The sequence below is a fragment of the Salvelinus alpinus genome, chromosome 37, assembly GCF_045679555.1.
Source record: "Salvelinus alpinus chromosome 37, SLU_Salpinus.1, whole genome shotgun sequence".
Taxonomy (NCBI): domain Eukaryota; kingdom Metazoa; phylum Chordata; class Actinopteri; order Salmoniformes; family Salmonidae; genus Salvelinus; species Salvelinus alpinus.
In genome coordinates, this window is record NC_092122.1 from 8,821,591 (window position 1) to 8,838,238 (window position 16,648).

Here is a 16,648-nt window from a genome sequence, read left to right on the forward strand (position 1 = left end):
GTCCCTGGTTTGAATCCAGGCTGCATCACATCCGGCCGTGATTAGGAGTCCCATAGGGCGGCGCACAATTGGCCCTGCGTCACCCGGGATTGGCCGGGGTAGGCAGTCATTGTAAATAAGAATTTGATCTTAAGTGACTTGCCTAGTTAAATAAAGGTAAATTAAAAAAATTATGCTGTTTAAGTTGTTTTTAATGCAATTTCAAGGTTAACATTCTGTGCACGCTGTTGTATGTTCAATTGGGATTTATGGTTATCTGGCTAGCCTATCTAAATCTGCCCTTGCTCTTCGGATCTAGGTGTACGATGCAGGAGAAGTGTTTGGCGTCATGCGGGTAGAACAGGACGATGAAGGAGATGACGATGAAGAGAGAAAGAAGGCTTATCCTAGTGTAGAGATTACGTGTAAAGTGATTGTGACCAGGGGGACTGGCATGCAAGCCTCAGACCCCACCAGGTGAGGGCGCTGTAGTCATAATAAATAACCACCTGTTTACCATCTCATGCAAGTCACCAGTGCATGTCACCTACCACCTCACTTTTTCATAGATATGTAGTTGATTCTTTTCTCAAGGTCAAGAGCACAGTTTTTATGAGTAGGTGTAAAACTACAGATAGTATTGTATAAAGTGGGTACACTTATTTTCTTTTGCTTTGGTGGGCCTACCCATTTTTCTTTTACACATCCCAGCATTTCACCTTCGTCTACATCTCTTCTATTCTGAGTCTGTCCTGCCTCCTAATCACTTCCTCTTCCATCTCCCTATCCTGTATCTCTTTTACCTCATGTCCTCTAATTCCTCCATCCTCCAGTATCTTCCTGGTTGACCATGCATGGACGTACCGCGTGGAGAGCTCTAGGCAGCAGCTGGAGCAGATCCCCGGCCTCCTGCCCAGGATGGCTTCCCTCATGGGGGTGGACTTCCACGGAGAGGCCCCTGACCCAGACGTTGTGGAGCTGGTGCTGGAACAAATGTGGAAGTACAACCAGACCTACCAGCTGGCCCAGGGGGTATGAGCACATACTCTCTCTCTTTCACGCACACTATTTCTTTATCTCGTTCTCTAACAACCCCCCCCCCCTCTCTCCTGTGTGTGTCTAGTCAGCAGAGGAAAAAGTGCCAGTCTGGTACATCATGGATGAGTTTGGCTCCCAGGTGCAGCACTCTGACCAGCCTAGCTGTTGCATGGCACCCTTCTTCTACACACAGGGCCAGCTGGCCTACACTGTGCTCTGGCCTCTTGCAGACCTGCAGGAGGGAGGTATAGACACTCATGGGCATGTGCATATACACAGACATTCGCAGTGTGGGGTTCTGAGTCTTGATGAATCCCGAGAACAAAATGACAAAAACACTTCAATTCAAGGTTTTATAAATGACGAGCCGTGACGAGTTGTACACATGCAGCATACAAACTTCAACACACATTTGTCTCAAACACCAGTTGATCTACAGTAGAGAGAGGGAAGTTTCATCAACCTGTAGAATCCATGCAATACTAATCATAATATATCTCAATGACGGAAGGGAACTACTGAACAAAAATATAAACGCAACATGCAAGAATTTCATAGATTTTACTAAGTTACAGTTCATATAAGGAAATCAATCAATTTAAATAATTTCATTTGGGCATAATCTATTTATTTCACATGACTGGGAATACAGATATGCATCTGTTGGTCACAAACGTTGAAAAAGTAGGGGCGACCGAAAACCAGTCGGTATCTGATGTGACCACAATTTACCTCATGCAGCGCAACACATCTCCTTCGCATTGAGTTGATCAGGCTGTTGATTGTGGCCTGTGGAATGTTGTCCCACTCCTCTTGAATGGCTGTGCGAAGTTGCTGGATATTGGTGGGAACTGGAACACTCTGTCGATCCATAGCATCCCAAACATGCTCAATGGGTGACATAAAAATAACATGGTTTGAAACAGGGTATAACATGGCTATATATAGGGAGTACCAGTACCGAGTCAATGTGCACAGGTATGAGTTAATTGAGCTAGCGATGTGCTGTACATATAGGTAGGAGTAAAGTGGCTAGGCAACAGAATAGATAAGACTGTGCCAGCAGTGTGTGTGTGTTTCCAGTATTCATGTTATGTGTATGTTGTGATGTTAGTGTGTTGTGCCTTCAGAAAGTATTCACACCCCTTGACTTTTTCCATGTTTTGTTGTTACATCCTGAACATTAAAGTTCTTAAATTGAGATTGAGTCTCAGGCATACACACAATACCTCATAATTTCCTGGTGGAATTATGTTTTTGGTTTTCTTTTTTACAATAAAATGAAAAGCAGAGATGTCTTGTCAATAAGTATTCAGTCCCTTTGTTATGGCAAGCCTAAATAAGTTCAGGAGTACAAAATTGCTTAACAAGTCACACAGTAAGTTGCATGGACTCACTCGGTGTGCAAAGCATTACAGCAGTTGAGCATGGAGAAGTTATTAATTACACTTCGGATGGTGTATCAATACACCCAGTCACTAATCACTACAAATATGCATGTGTCCTTCCTAACTGATTTGCTGGAGAGGAAAGAAACTGTTCAGGGTTGTCACCATATGGCCAATGGTGACTTTAAAACTTTGTTTAATGGCTGTGATAGGAGAATTGAGGATGGATCAACAGCATTGTAGTTACTCCACATTACTAACCTAAATGACAGAGTGAAAAGAAGGAAGTCTGTACAGAATAGAAATATTACAAAACATGCATGCTGTTTGCAAGGCACAACAGTAATACTGCAAAAAATGTCCTGAATACAAAGTGTTGTGTTTGGGGCAAATCAAATACAACACGTTACTGAGTACAACTCTACATATTTTCAAGCATAGTGGTGGCTGCATCAAGTTATGGCTATGCTTGTAATCGTTAAGGACCGGGGCTAAGCACATGCAAAATCCTAGAGGGAAACTTGGTTGTCTGCTTTCCACCAGACACTGGTAGATGTATTTACCTTTCAGCAGGACAATAATCTAAAACACAAGGCCAAATATATATGCTGGAGTTGCTTATCAAGAAGACACTGTATCTTCCTGAGTGGCATTGTTACAGTTTTGACTTGAACATCTATGGCAAGACTTGAAGATGGCTGTCTAGCAATGATCAACAACCAACTTGACAGCGCTTTAATAATTTAAAGAATAATGTAGAAATATTGTACAATCCAGGTATGCGAGACTTACCCATCAAGGCTCACAGCTGTAATCGCTGCCAAAGGTGATTTCTAACATGTATTGACTCAGGGTTGAATACTTATCTAATATTTTTTATTTTTTACTAATGTTAAAATCTTTGTAATAACTAAATGTGTAAAGGTAAGGGGTGTGAATACTTTCTGAAGGCATTGTACAGTCGTGGCCAAAAGTTTTGAAAATGACCAATATTAATTTTCACAAAGTCTGCTGCTTCAGTGTCTTTTAGATATTTCTGTCAGATGTTACTATGGAATACTGAAGTATAATTACAAGCATTTCATAAGTGTCAAAGGCTTTTATTGACAATTACATGAAGTTGATGCAAAGAGTCAATATTTGCAGTGTTGACCCTTCTTTTTCAAGACCTCTGCAGTCCGCCCTGGCATGCTGTCAATTAACTTCTGGGCCACATCCTGACTGATGGCAGCCCATTCTTGCATAATCAATGCTTGGAGTTTGTCAGAATTTGTGGGATTTTGTTTGTCCACCTGCCTCTGGTCTGGGGAGTTTCCTGGCCATGGATGCAAAATATCGATGTTTTGTTCCTCGAGCCACTTAATGATCACTTTTGCCTTATGGCAAGGTGCTCCATCATGCTGGAAAAGGCATTGTTCGTCACCAAACTGTTCCTGGATGGTTGGGAGAAGTTGCTCTCGGAGGATGTGTTGGTACCATTCTTTATTCATGGCTGTGTTCTTAGGCAAAATTGTGAGTGAGCCCACTCCCTTGGCTGATAAGCAACCCCACACATGAATGGTCTCAGGATGCTTTACTGTTGGCATGACACAGGACTGATGGTAGCACTCACCTTGTCTTCTCCGGATAAGCTTTTTTTCCGTATGCCCCAAACAATCGGAAATGGGATTCATCAGAGAAAATGACTTTACCCCAGTCTCAGCAGTCCAATCCCTGTATCTTTTGCAGAATATCAGTCTGTCCCTGGTGTTTTTCCTGGAGAGAAGTGGCTTCTTTGCTGCCCTTCTTGACACCAGGCCATCCTCCAAAAGTCTTCGCCTCACTGTGCGTGCAGATGCACTCACCTGCCTGCTGCCATTCCTGAGCAAGCTCTGTACTGGTGGTTCCCCAATTCCTCAGCTGAATCAATTTCTTGGGTGGCCTGAAGCCGCCTTCACATCAATTGAACCGCTCTCCTTGAAGTTCTTGATGATCCGATAAATGGTTGATTTAGGTGCAATATCTTTGCCTGTGAAGCCCTTTTTTGTGCAAAGCAATGATGACGGCACGTGTTTCCTTCCAGGTAACCATGATTGACAGAGGAAGAACAATGATTCCAAGCACCACCCTCCTTTTGAAGCTTCCAGTCTGTTATTCGAACTCAATCAGCATGACAGAGTGATCTCCAGCCTTGTCCCTGTCAACACTCCCGCCTGTGTTAACGAGAGAATCACTGACATGATGTCAGCTGGTCCTTTTGTGGCAGGGCTGAAATGCAGTGTAAATGTTTTTGGGGGATTCAGTTAATTTGCATGACAAAGAGGGACTTTGCAATTAATCTGATCACTCTTCATAACATTCTGAATATGCAAATTGCCATCATACAAACTGAGGCAGCAGACTTTGTGAAAATTAATGTTTGTCATTCTCAAAACTTCTGGCCACAACTGTATAGTCCACACCTGGTGTTATGTCCTAGGTCATTCAAGTCTATTGGAGGTACGCCAGATGTTCTTGTCGAGCCAAGGGGGCCTTGTACAATGTAATCAGCTTGTAAACCTTCAAGAGAGCAGTGTTATATTGTATGGTTCACACTACAGGGTTTAAACATACTATTTGGCCATAGTAATGGTGTCTAATGACCCAGAGCACATATAGAGAGCACTAGTTTTTCTGGCTCCTGAAATAAATAATTGACACAAGGTTTGGAAAATTCTCAATAGTACCGGTACAGAGTCAATGTGCAGGGGCACCGGTGACACGGTAATATGTACATGTAGGTAGCGTTATTATAAAGTGAATATGCATAGCTAATAAGAGGAGCAGCATAGGGGGGGGGGGGGGCAATGCAAATAGTCTGGGTAGCCATTTGATTAGCTGTTCAGGGGTCTTATGGCTTGGGGGTGGAAGCTGTTTAGAAGCCTCTTAGACCTAAACTTGGTGCTCCGTTACCGCTTGCTGTCTGGTAGCAGAGAGAACAGTCTATAACTAGGGTGGCTGGAGTCTTTGACAATTTTTAGGGGCTTCCTCTGACACCGCCTGGTATACTGTTCCTAGGCCGTTATTGAAAATAACTGACTTGCCTGTTATTGAAATTAACTGACTTGCCTAGTTAAATAAAGGTAATAAAAATAGAGGTCCTGGATGGCAGGAAGCTTGGCCCCGGTGATGTACTTGGCCGTACGCACTACCCTCTGTAGTGCCTTGCGGTCGGAGGTCGAGCAGTTGCCATTCCAGGCAGTGATGCAACTCGTCAGGATGAGGAACTGAGGACCCATGCCAAATCTTTTCAGTCTCCTGAGGGGAAATGGGTTTTGTCGTGCCCTCTTCACGACTGTCTTTGTCTGCTTGGACCATGTTAGTTGGTTGGTGATGTGGACACCAAGGAACTTGAAGCTCTCAACTTGCTCCACTACAGCCCCGTCGAAGAGAATAGGGGTGTGCTCGATCCTCCTTTTCCTGTAGTCCACAATCATCTCCTTTGTCTTGATCACGTTGAGGGAGAGGTTGTTGTCCTTGCACCACACGGTCAGATCTCTGACCACCTCCCTGTAGGCTCTCTCATCGTTGTCAGTGATCAGGCCTACCACTGTTGTGTCATCAGCAAACTTAATGATGGTGTTGGAGTTGTGCCTGGCTGTGCAGTCATGAGTGAACAGGGAGTACAGGAAGGGACTGAGCACGCACCCCTGTGGGGCCCCCGTGTTGAGGATCAGCGTGCCGGAAGTCTAGGATCCAGTTAGGGAGGTGTTTAGTCCCAGGGTCCTTAGCTTAGTGATAAGCTTTGAGGGCACTATGGTGTTGACTACAGCTCAGCGTTCAATGAATAGCATTCTCATAAGTGTTCCTTTTGTCCAGGTGGGAAAGGGCAGTGTGGAGATTGCATCATCTGTGGATCTGTTGGCTGTGGAATGCAAATTGGAGTGGGTCTTGGGTTTCTGGGATAATGGTGTTGATGTGAACCATGACCAGCCTTTCAAAGCACTTCATGGCTACAGACGTGAGCGCTACGTGTCGGTAATCATTTAGGCAGGTTAGCTTAGTGTTCTTGGGCACAGGAACTATGGTGGACTGCTTGAAACATGTTGGTATTACAGCATCAGACAGGGAGAGGTTGAAAATGTCAGTGAAGACACCTGCCAGTTGGTCTGCGCATGCTCATAGTACATGTCCTGGTTATCCGTCTGGCCCAGCGGCCTTGTGAATGCTGACCTGTTTTAAGGTCTTACTCCCATCGGCTGCAGAGAGCGTGATCACACAGTCATTCGAAACACCTGATGCTCTCATGCATGTTTCAGTGTTAATTCTTCGAAGCGAGCATAGAAGTTATTTAGCTTGTCTGGTAGGCTCATGTCACTGGGCAGCTCTTGGCTGTGTTTCTCTTTGTAGTCTAACAGTTTGCAAGCCCTGCCACATCCGACGAGTGTCGGAGTCGGTGTAGTACGATTCAATCTTAGTCCTGTATTGACGGTTTGATGGTTCGTCGGAGCGTGTTGCGGGATTTCTTATAAGCTTCCGGGTTAGAGTACCGCTCCTTGAAAGCGGCAGCTCTACACCCTTTAGCTCAGTGCAAATGTTGCCTGTAATCCATGGCTTCTGGTTGGGGTATGTATATACAGTCACTGTGGGGACGACGTCCTCGATGCACTTATTGATAAAGTCAATGTGGTAAACTCCTCAATGCCATCGGAGGAATCCCGGAACATATTCCAGTCTGAGCTAGCAAAACCGTCCTGTAGCTTAGCATCTGCTTCATCTGACCACTTTTTTATTGATCTTGTCACTGCTGCTTCCTGCTTTAATTTTTGCTTATAAGCAGGAGTCAGGGGGATAGAATTATGGTCAGATTTACCAAATGGGGGGTGAGGGAGAGCTTTGTACACATCTGTGTGTGGAATAAAGGTGGTCTAGATTTTTTTTTTTTTCTCTGGTTGCACATTTAACATGCTGATAGAAATGAGGTAAAACAGATTTAAGTTTCCCTGCATTAAAGTCCCCGGCCACCAGGAGCACCGCCTCTGGATGAGCGTTTTCCTGTTTGCTCATGGCGGTATACAGCTCATTGAGTGCAGTTTTAGTGCCAGTCTTGGTCTGTGGTGGTATGTAGACAGCTACGAAAAATACAGATAAACTCTCTAGGTAGATAGTGTGGTCTACAGGTTATCACAATACCTACATTAAGTTTCTGAACTAATGTTTACCACTGTTCGTTTTTACTCTCTTTATTTAGAACCTAACGGACAACTAGTCAAAGCTCCAAACCAAGTTTATTCACCCGCTGGTTCAAACAGCTGAAAAAGACAGTCATGTTTACACAAGTACACATATTGGGTGGAGTCAACTCATTGCACATCTAGACAGCCAATACATCTCTGTTGCTAGGCAGGAACTTAAGTAATGTGTGTAATGAAACAGTTCCTTCTCCTTTCATCTGACCTGACCTCAGCCCACATTCCTCACTAATTCACCCTTATCAGTGACCACAACAATGTTATTCCCTTTTCCCTTAGTAACTTTCCAGGCACATTGCTCTTCTCCAACCTCCATTGACTCCACCATATACATTCTTCATACATATACCTGTATGAAGAATGTATACTTCTAGTGTAGCAAGTATTTCAAACTAGAACCCAACAACACACACACACACCATTGGGGGAGGTGCTTTAGCTGTGGTACGGTAGGACTCCAGGCTTCTCACTGGTGTTGAATATATGGAGATGCCATTGAAGTTGGCCATCAGTGACAAAAAGCTTTCCCTCCTCCCCCAGGCCTGTATTCACACTTACATGCCTTCAAAACCTGGCCAGAAATGGTCCACGTAATCTATAGGCTAGGTGTGATGAACCGGTCAGTCTCTTTCTCTCGTGCGTTTTCCCCCTATGTCCCCATAACCCTTTTTCCCCCCAGTGTCTCTCTCTTAACTAAGTTTCTCTTCCAGAGGAAGTGACACGGGACTATGCTTATGGCGAGAGCAACCCTCTGGTGAGGAGATGTCGCTTGTTGCCATGGATACCAGCTGACTTGGAAGGGGTCAGCACTCTGACCCCTGAACCCTCTGATCTCTACTATGAGGTAGGGAGACCGGGAACATGTTTCTAGTGTCAATACAGTCAGCCAATGAATGACTCACTCAATGTCTTGAAGTTCATAAGTGAAAAGTCTACACATGAAACCTGCAGAGGTTAAACATTTCATTCATTTGACTACAGTTAAATATGTCCTCTAGTGAATTGTTATGTAAGATAATAAAAAAAAAAAAAAAAAAAGATCCTGTTGAAAAGCAATATCCCAAGTATAAGTAATTTACACACACTAAAGGGTAACAAAAAAAAAGTTAACAAGTGTTTTTTTAGACAACTGCAAACCTGCATGGAGTAGGGCATTCAATGAGTTGATCTGATGGAAATCTGTTGCTTGAGGAGCAATAGAGAACAAATAAGTAAAGGCCCACCCCCCCACTTGTGCCATGTCATGACTTACCTGGACGAGTTATTGAGATGTGCCTTTTGTTAAATGGAGTGAAAAGCAGACTGGCGTGCCATTTTAAACTGCCAACACCTCTTTCTCCCCCTGCCTTTCTCTCCTCAGACCATTTCACAGGAGAACAAGGAGATTCTTCCTCTGGACATTCGGCCCCATACTGTCCCCAAAGACAAAGTGCTCAAGTCAGTCCAAGTCTATTTTGATTTCATTACCGAGATGTGACACACAATCATGCTCACACACCTCTTTGCGTGCATGCCTTGCAGGGTGTTCACAGAGATGGGACAAGTTCTAAACAATCTCCATCACCCACGGTTCACGTTCACAGAGACTGAAGAGGAGGCTGATATTCTTTGGACCTTCTCCCACATCAGAGACTACAGGTGAACAAACACACACTCTTTCAACATGTACCCAAAACACTATTCCATCATTTAATCACACTGACGCCCGATGAGAATCTACCCGACATATTAAGCCATGTCAAACTCCCAAAACTGCTACTGTTCACTTCTACAACTAATGTTGGGGTTTCACTCAATGTGGGCTTTTTGGTGTGCTCTCTGGGTATGTTGCTTTTGGCTGACGCCGCAGTGTCGTCTTAGTAAGATCAGGGCTCACTTCACGACAACCCATATCTTATGTCAACCACAGACATCACAGATGCACATGTAACGCTGGTGGCCTTCCAAGTGTGAGCACCTTAGTAAGAAGTGTTAGGTGACATGTAAATGATGAGAGGCTTCAAATTCTAGTTATTTTATAGTGCATTGGGACAGAGATGGCTGCTCTCTGTCTCAATGACACACACCACAGGCACTTTAACCAAAGCCTCCAGGCTGTTTGGGTGGTGAGATAAGCCTCCAGGCTGTTTGGGTGGTGAGATAAGTCTCCAGGCTGTTTGGGTGGTGAGATAAGTCTCCAGGCTGTTTGGGTGGTGAGATAAGTCTCCAGGCTGTTTGGGTGGTGAGATAAGCCTCCAGGCTGTTTGGGTGGTGAGATAAGCCTCCAGGCTGTTTTGGGGTGGTGAGATAAGCCTCCAGGCTGTTTTGGGGTGGTGAGATAAGCCTCCAGACTGTTTAGGTGGTGAGATAAGCCTCCAGGCTGTTTGGGTGGTGAGATAAGCCTCCAGGCTGTTTGGGTGGTGAGATAAGCCTCCAGGCTGTTTAGGTGGTGAGATAAGCCTCCAGACTGTTTGGGTGGTGAGAAGTCTCCAGGGCTCTGGCCTCAATCTTATCGGTCTTCAGGACACCACTAATGAGAGTACAAGTGATTTATTGATAACTTACTCATCTAGGATCTCTCAATCCTAGCCTTGATGTGAAAAATACCAAACTAATATAATAATCCTAATCTGACTGTCTCCCTCAAACACGGAGTCTGTCCGTCTCTCTACAGGAAGTTAAGCGAGGAGCGTCCTCACGTTATGACTAATCAGTTTCCCTGTGAGACGGTTGTCACAGTGAAGGACTGCCTCTCCGCCGTGTCGCGGAGGGCCCGGGGAGGCCAGGGGGCCGAGTGGCTGCCAGAGACATTCAACCTGCAGACTGAGCTGCCTCAGTTTGTCAGACATTACCAACAAAGACAAGGGAGGTGAGCTCAGATAATCAGATGTCTCCCTTCATATAGGACATAACTTACTACCGTGATACGTTTTCATCAAAGTCATTGTGGGTGTGTGTCTGCTCCAGGGGAGAAGACAATCATTGGATCTGTAAGCCTTGGAACCTGGCTCGGGGGCTGGACACACACATCACCAACAACCTAGACTACATCATCAGACAGAGAGAGAGCACACCCAAGGTAACACACACACATCACCAACAATCTAGACTACATAATCAGACAGAGAGAGAGCACACCCAAGGTAACACACACACATCACCAACAATCTAGACTACATCAGACAGACAGAGAGCACACCCAAGGTAACACACACACATCACCAACAATCTAGACTACATCAGACAGAGAGCGAGCACACCCAAGGTAACACACACACCACCAACAATCTAGACTACATCATCAGACAGAGAGCACACCCAAGGTAACACACACACCACCAACAACCTAGACTACATCATCAGACAGAGAGAGAGCACACCCAAGGTCACACACACACATCACCAACAACCTAGACTACATCAGACAGAGAGAGAGCACACCCAAGGTAACACACACACATCACCAACAACCTAGACTACATCAGACAGAGAGCGAGCACACCCAAGGTAACACACACACATCACCAACAATCTAGACTACATAATCAGACAGAGAGAGAGCACACCCAAGGTAACACACACACATCACCAACAATCTAGACTACATCAGACAGAGAGAGAGCACACCCAAGGTAACACACACACATCACCAACAACCTAGACTACATCATCAGACAGAGAGAGAGCACACCCAAGGTAACACACACACATCACCAACAATCTAGACTACATAATCAGACAGAGAGAGAGCACACCCAAGGTAACACACACACATCACCAACAATCTAGACTACATCAGACAGACAGAGAGCACACCCAAGGTAACACACACACATCACCAACAATCTAGACTACATCAGACAGAGAGCGAGCACACCCAAGGTAACACACACACCACCAACAATCTAGACTACATCATCAGACAGAGAGCACACCCAAGGTAACACACACACCACCAACAACCTAGACTACATCATCAGACAGAGAGAGAGCACACCCAAGGTCACACACACACATCACCAACAACCTAGACTACATCAGACAGAGAGAGAGCACACCCAAGGTAACACACACACATCACCAACAACCTAGACTACATCAGACAGAGAGCGAGCACACCCAAGGTAACACACACACCACCAACAACCTAGACTACATCATCAGACAGAGAGAGAGCACACCCAAGGTCACACACACACATCACCAACAATCTAGACTACATCATCAGACAGAGAGCGAGCACACCCAAGGTAACACACACACCACCAACAACCTAGACTACATCAGACAGAGAGCGAGCACACCCAAGGTAACACACACACCACCAACAACCTAGACTACATCATCAGACAGAGAGAGAGCACACCCAAGGTCACACACACACATCACCAACAATCTAGACTACATCATCAGACAGAGAGCGAGCACACCCAAGGTAACACACACACCACCAACAACCTAGACTACATCATCAGACAGAGAGAGAGCACACCCAAGGTCACACACACACATCACCAACAATCTAGACTACATCATCAGACAGAGAGCGAGCACACCCAAGGTAACACACACACACCACCAACAACCTAGACTACATCATCAGACAGAGAGAGAGCACACCCAAGGTAACACACACACACATCACCAACAACCTAGACTACATCAGACAGAGAGCGAGCACACCCAAGGTCACACACACACATCACCAACAACCTAGACTACATCATCAGACAGAGAGCGAGCACACCCAAGGTAACACACACACACCACCAACAACCTAGACTACATCATCAGACAGAGAGAGAGCACACCCAAGGTAACACACACACATCACCAACAACCTAGACTACATCAGACAGAGAGCGAGCACACCCAAGGTAACACACACACATCACCAACAATCTAGACTACATCATCAGACAGAGAGAGAGCACACCCAAGGTCACACACACACATCACCAACAACCTAGACTACATCAGACAGAGAGAGAGCACGCCCAAGGTAACACACACACACCACCAACAACCTAGACTACATCAGACAGAGAGCACACCCAAGGTAACACACACACCACCAACAACCTAGACTACATCAGACAGAGAGCGAGCACGCCAAAGGCCACACACACCATGGTCATGTGGAAGAACAATTATGGAAAAGCATGCTAATTTAATTTAACCCCCTAATTTAACCCCCTGCAGTTGTATCTATCTATCTACATCAGACTTAAATATTAACACCAGTCTTCTCTGTCTTAGAACACAAAACTCCAGGCCTATCTTAAACCCCTCTGAGACCCGGTCCAGATGGCCTCATGATCAAAGCCGTTAAGCCCTCCCTACCCCACTATCACCAACAGAGAGCCCAGAGGGGTCTCCGGGCCAACAAAAGGCAAATTGAGGCCATATTAGCGTACCATTCACACATGCTTGTAACCCTTAGCACCCAGTGCAGCCATCTCTTTCCCAATGCCATTTAAATGATGTCACTTTGCACTACTCACACTTTAGTGCTCACAAGTAGATTTAAGTCAAAACTGTAACTAGGCCACTCAGTGAATGTTCCTGTCTCTTTTTGGTAAGCAACTCCAGTGTAGAGTTGGCCTTGTGTTTTTAGGTTATTGTCCTGCTGAAATGGGAATTAATCTCCCAGTGTCTGGTGGAATGCAGACTGAATAACTTGTAAGTCGCTCTGGATAAGAGCGTCTGCTAAATGACTTAAATGTAAATGTAAATGAATAAGGTTTTCCTCTAGGATTTTGCCTGTGCTTAGGTCTACTCCATTTCTTTTTTTTATCCTGAAAAACAACCCAGTTCTTAATGATTACAAGCATAGCCATAACATGATGCAGCCACCGCTGTGCTCGGAAATATAGAGTAATAGAAATATCACTTTGTATTCAGGACAATTTTTTCTGGTATTCCTTTTTAAAAATATTTTTTTAACCTTTATTTAACTAGGCAAGTCAGTTAAACTAATTCTTATTTTCAATGACGGCCTACCGGGGAACAGTGGGTTAACTGCCTTGTTCAGGGGCAGAATGACAGATTTTTACCTTGTCAGTGTCACGAGAATTTCTAGTTCCAATGATATTAACTCAAAACTCACTATATACTTTGACCAATTCCCCGTGGGTTGTAAGGCCCCGGTTAATAGAAGAATTTGACAAAGTCCCAGAAGTCTGCAAAAGGCAAGTTCTTTATTCAGAGAGCTCTGAAAATCATACAAGGACATAGCCTTTTATACCTCACATTTGGTCATACCATATACCATACCCCTTATAAATGCCCCTCTTCTTTAACACTGTCAATGCTATTTACAAGTCTTCTCCAACACATACATTGCTTATCATATCCTGCAACATGTTACATCATCTACTGCAAGCCTAACTGTTTCTCCCCTTTCTGGGTGTGGGAGACCTCCTTCCTATTATCAGTTTCACAGTGGTCACAAGCTGTCTGTCACTATTTCCTATGCACACACTCTCGCCTACATTGCTAAATAGTAAAGTCTTAATTTGTCCTATGCACACACATGAGAGAATTCTAGTCTTATAATTCTGATACATTTCACTCAATTATACAGTGACCGGGTGGAATACTCTAGTCATTACCTTAAACATATAATTTCCTTATCAGTCAGCTCGGGGATTCGATCTTGCAACCTTTTTGTTACTAGTCCAACGCTCTAACCACTAGGTTACTTTAGTGCCTTGTTGCAAACAGGATTCATGTTTTGGAATATTTTTATTCTGTAAATGCTTGCTTTTCATTGTGTCAATTAGGTTAGTATTGTGGAGTAACTACAATGTTGATCCATCCTCAATTATCCTATCACAGCCACTAACTGTTTTCAAGTCACCGTTGATGAACCGTGGCTTTAGACACTGGTATGTGGAGGAGATTAATTACATACTATGTTGTTTAATTAGACATACTATGCAATTTTTGTACTTGTCCATTGTTATATGCTGGTATTTTTTGCTTGTTTGACTTAGTAATAAATCTGAGCGTACAGATTTATGTGCCGTTTAAGTGTGACTGCGGTTTGTGACCTCTGTTTACGATCGGCAGGATTTTAGCTATGTGGGAATTACAGGGAATGGTGGCGATATCGGCTATCTTGATCTGCACAGATGAGCTAATTTACTTTTTACAATTCTGTTCCCCGGGCCCTGTTTCTGCACATCTGCTAACTGTCACACGGATAAGAGGATGTACTTTCTGTAAAAGGAGAGAGAACTCTGTTCGTTGGGATTTTCAACTCTGAGCTATTTGAGTGATTGTCGAATTGTTCCATTTTTGCTAAAATCATCTCGTCTCTTCTTTTAGTTAGAATTCCACCACAGGTGTTAGCCAAAGGCAAACCTCGGAGAGAACCATAATGCCTATACACATCCAGTCAAAACATCACATTATGAAGTGAACACAGCAATTAGATGTTGCCTTTTTAAATGAAGTTGTGTGTTGACTAGCCTATTTGTTGGTGTGTGTATTTACGCCTACGTGTGTGTGTGTGTGTGTGTGTGTGTGTGTGTGTGTGTGTCTCCCAGGTGGTGTGTAAGTACCTGGAGGATCCAGTGCTGTTTGAGAGGGAGGAGGTGGGGATGGTGAAGTTTGATATTCGCTACGTGCTGCTGCTGCGCTCCGTTCAGCCTCTACGTCTCTACTCCTACAACGTGTTCTGGCTGCGCTTCGCCAACAGGTTAGACTTCCCATCAACTGCTGCAGGAAGTGGCGCTTCCTTGCGACACTCGTTTGTCCATGTTTGTCATGCTGGCGGTCACCACAAAATGCTGGTCCATACTGGGTTTCTTTCTTCCCAGTAGGAAACCAATAAATCACCTTTTATTTATCACAGGCGACAAATACAACTGGTGTCGACTTTACAGTGAAATGCTCGTTTACGAACCTTTCCCAACGATGCGGAGTAAAAGTATATAAAATATGCACACAAATGGAGCTACATACAGGGAGTACCAGTACCAGATCAATGGTACTGACTAGACATCAGGATAGATAATAATGAGGTAGATATGTACATGAAGGCAGGGTAAAGTGTCACGAACCGGCTCAGAGCCCGTAACAAAAGGGAGACCACGTGGAGATAAGGAGTAACAAAATATATTTATTAGATAAAGAAACTAGGTATAATATACAATGGTGTGTGTAATCAGTAATCAGTAGTGTAAGTGAATGTCTTGCATGCATGAATGTGATAATGCAGGGTGTTGAAAGATGCTAAAACAAACAACCAAAAAACACCATGAAACATAACCGAATCTATCAAGGTGTCTACATGGAGAGAGTTTCCTCCATGAACGGGGAAGTGGTGCATTTATCCTGGAAGACACCGGGCCCAGGTGTTTCCCATGTATCTGATGACCCTCCCAACTCCGCCCACCGACATCCTAATAAGGAAACAAGAACAAAGAGAAAATACGGCAGACAGAGTGGGAGGGTCGTCACATTCCCCCCCCCCATAAAACCGGGGACCAACAAGGAGCCCCGGAACAACATACCAGCCTCTGCGTCCCAAATTGATGAGGGATTACGTGCACACTTCTGGTTTACCCGCAGCCAACCTCCTCAGACCTCAGCATCCTTTGCGCCCGGGAAGCACTATTTAAGAGGAAAGAAGAGTCCCCAGACCTCAGCAACCTTAGTGCATAGGAAGCAACATTTAAGAGGAAACACTCCCCAGACCTCAGCAACCTTAGTGCATAGGAAGCAACATTTAAGAGGAAAGACTCCCCAGACCTCAGCAACCTTAGTGCATAGGAAGCAACATTTAAGAGGAAAGAAGAATACAAGACCAGGAGGGAACAGACAGTAAAGACAGAACCAGACAATACAACCATTCAAGAACAGGGCGCACGAGACCACATCAGCTACAAACTCCAACGGAAAGAACCAGGTCCTTAATTTTTTAACAATTCCCAACGATTCATAGCCACTTCCCAACGTAACAGACTACTCATTTCAATCTACCCTGCAATATACCATCGTCAGGGACCAGGCACCTCTTCCTCCTCATGCACAAATCTAGCATGA

The 16,648-nt window shown here is 44.5% G+C and overlaps 1 protein-coding gene and 1 long non-coding RNA gene across 2 annotated transcripts in view; one reads left to right on the top strand and one right to left on the bottom strand.

Annotated features, from left to right (window-relative positions):
* ttll12 (tubulin tyrosine ligase-like family, member 12) overlaps positions 1-16,648 on the top strand; it is a 42,441-nt gene that overhangs the window by 1,770 nt on the left and 24,023 nt on the right. The window contains exons 2-10 of the mRNA XM_071386718.1: positions 299-456; positions 813-1,011; positions 1,103-1,262; positions 8,326-8,459; positions 8,976-9,052; positions 9,137-9,253; positions 10,269-10,463; positions 10,562-10,673; positions 15,148-15,299. Of these exons, the coding sequence (XP_071242819.1) occupies positions 299-456; positions 813-1,011; positions 1,103-1,262; positions 8,326-8,459; positions 8,976-9,052; positions 9,137-9,253; positions 10,269-10,463; positions 10,562-10,673; positions 15,148-15,299 (1,304 nt within the window). The remainder of the gene's footprint in view (positions 1-298; positions 457-812; positions 1,012-1,102; positions 1,263-8,325; positions 8,460-8,975; positions 9,053-9,136; positions 9,254-10,268; positions 10,464-10,561; positions 10,674-15,147; positions 15,300-16,648) is intronic.
* LOC139565976 (uncharacterized) lies at positions 174-3,397 on the bottom strand. The gene is made up of 2 exons (XR_011673021.1): positions 1,750-3,397; positions 174-1,249 (listed from the first exon to the last, which is right to left on the bottom strand). It is a non-coding gene; the product is annotated as an uncharacterized lncRNA (long non-coding RNA).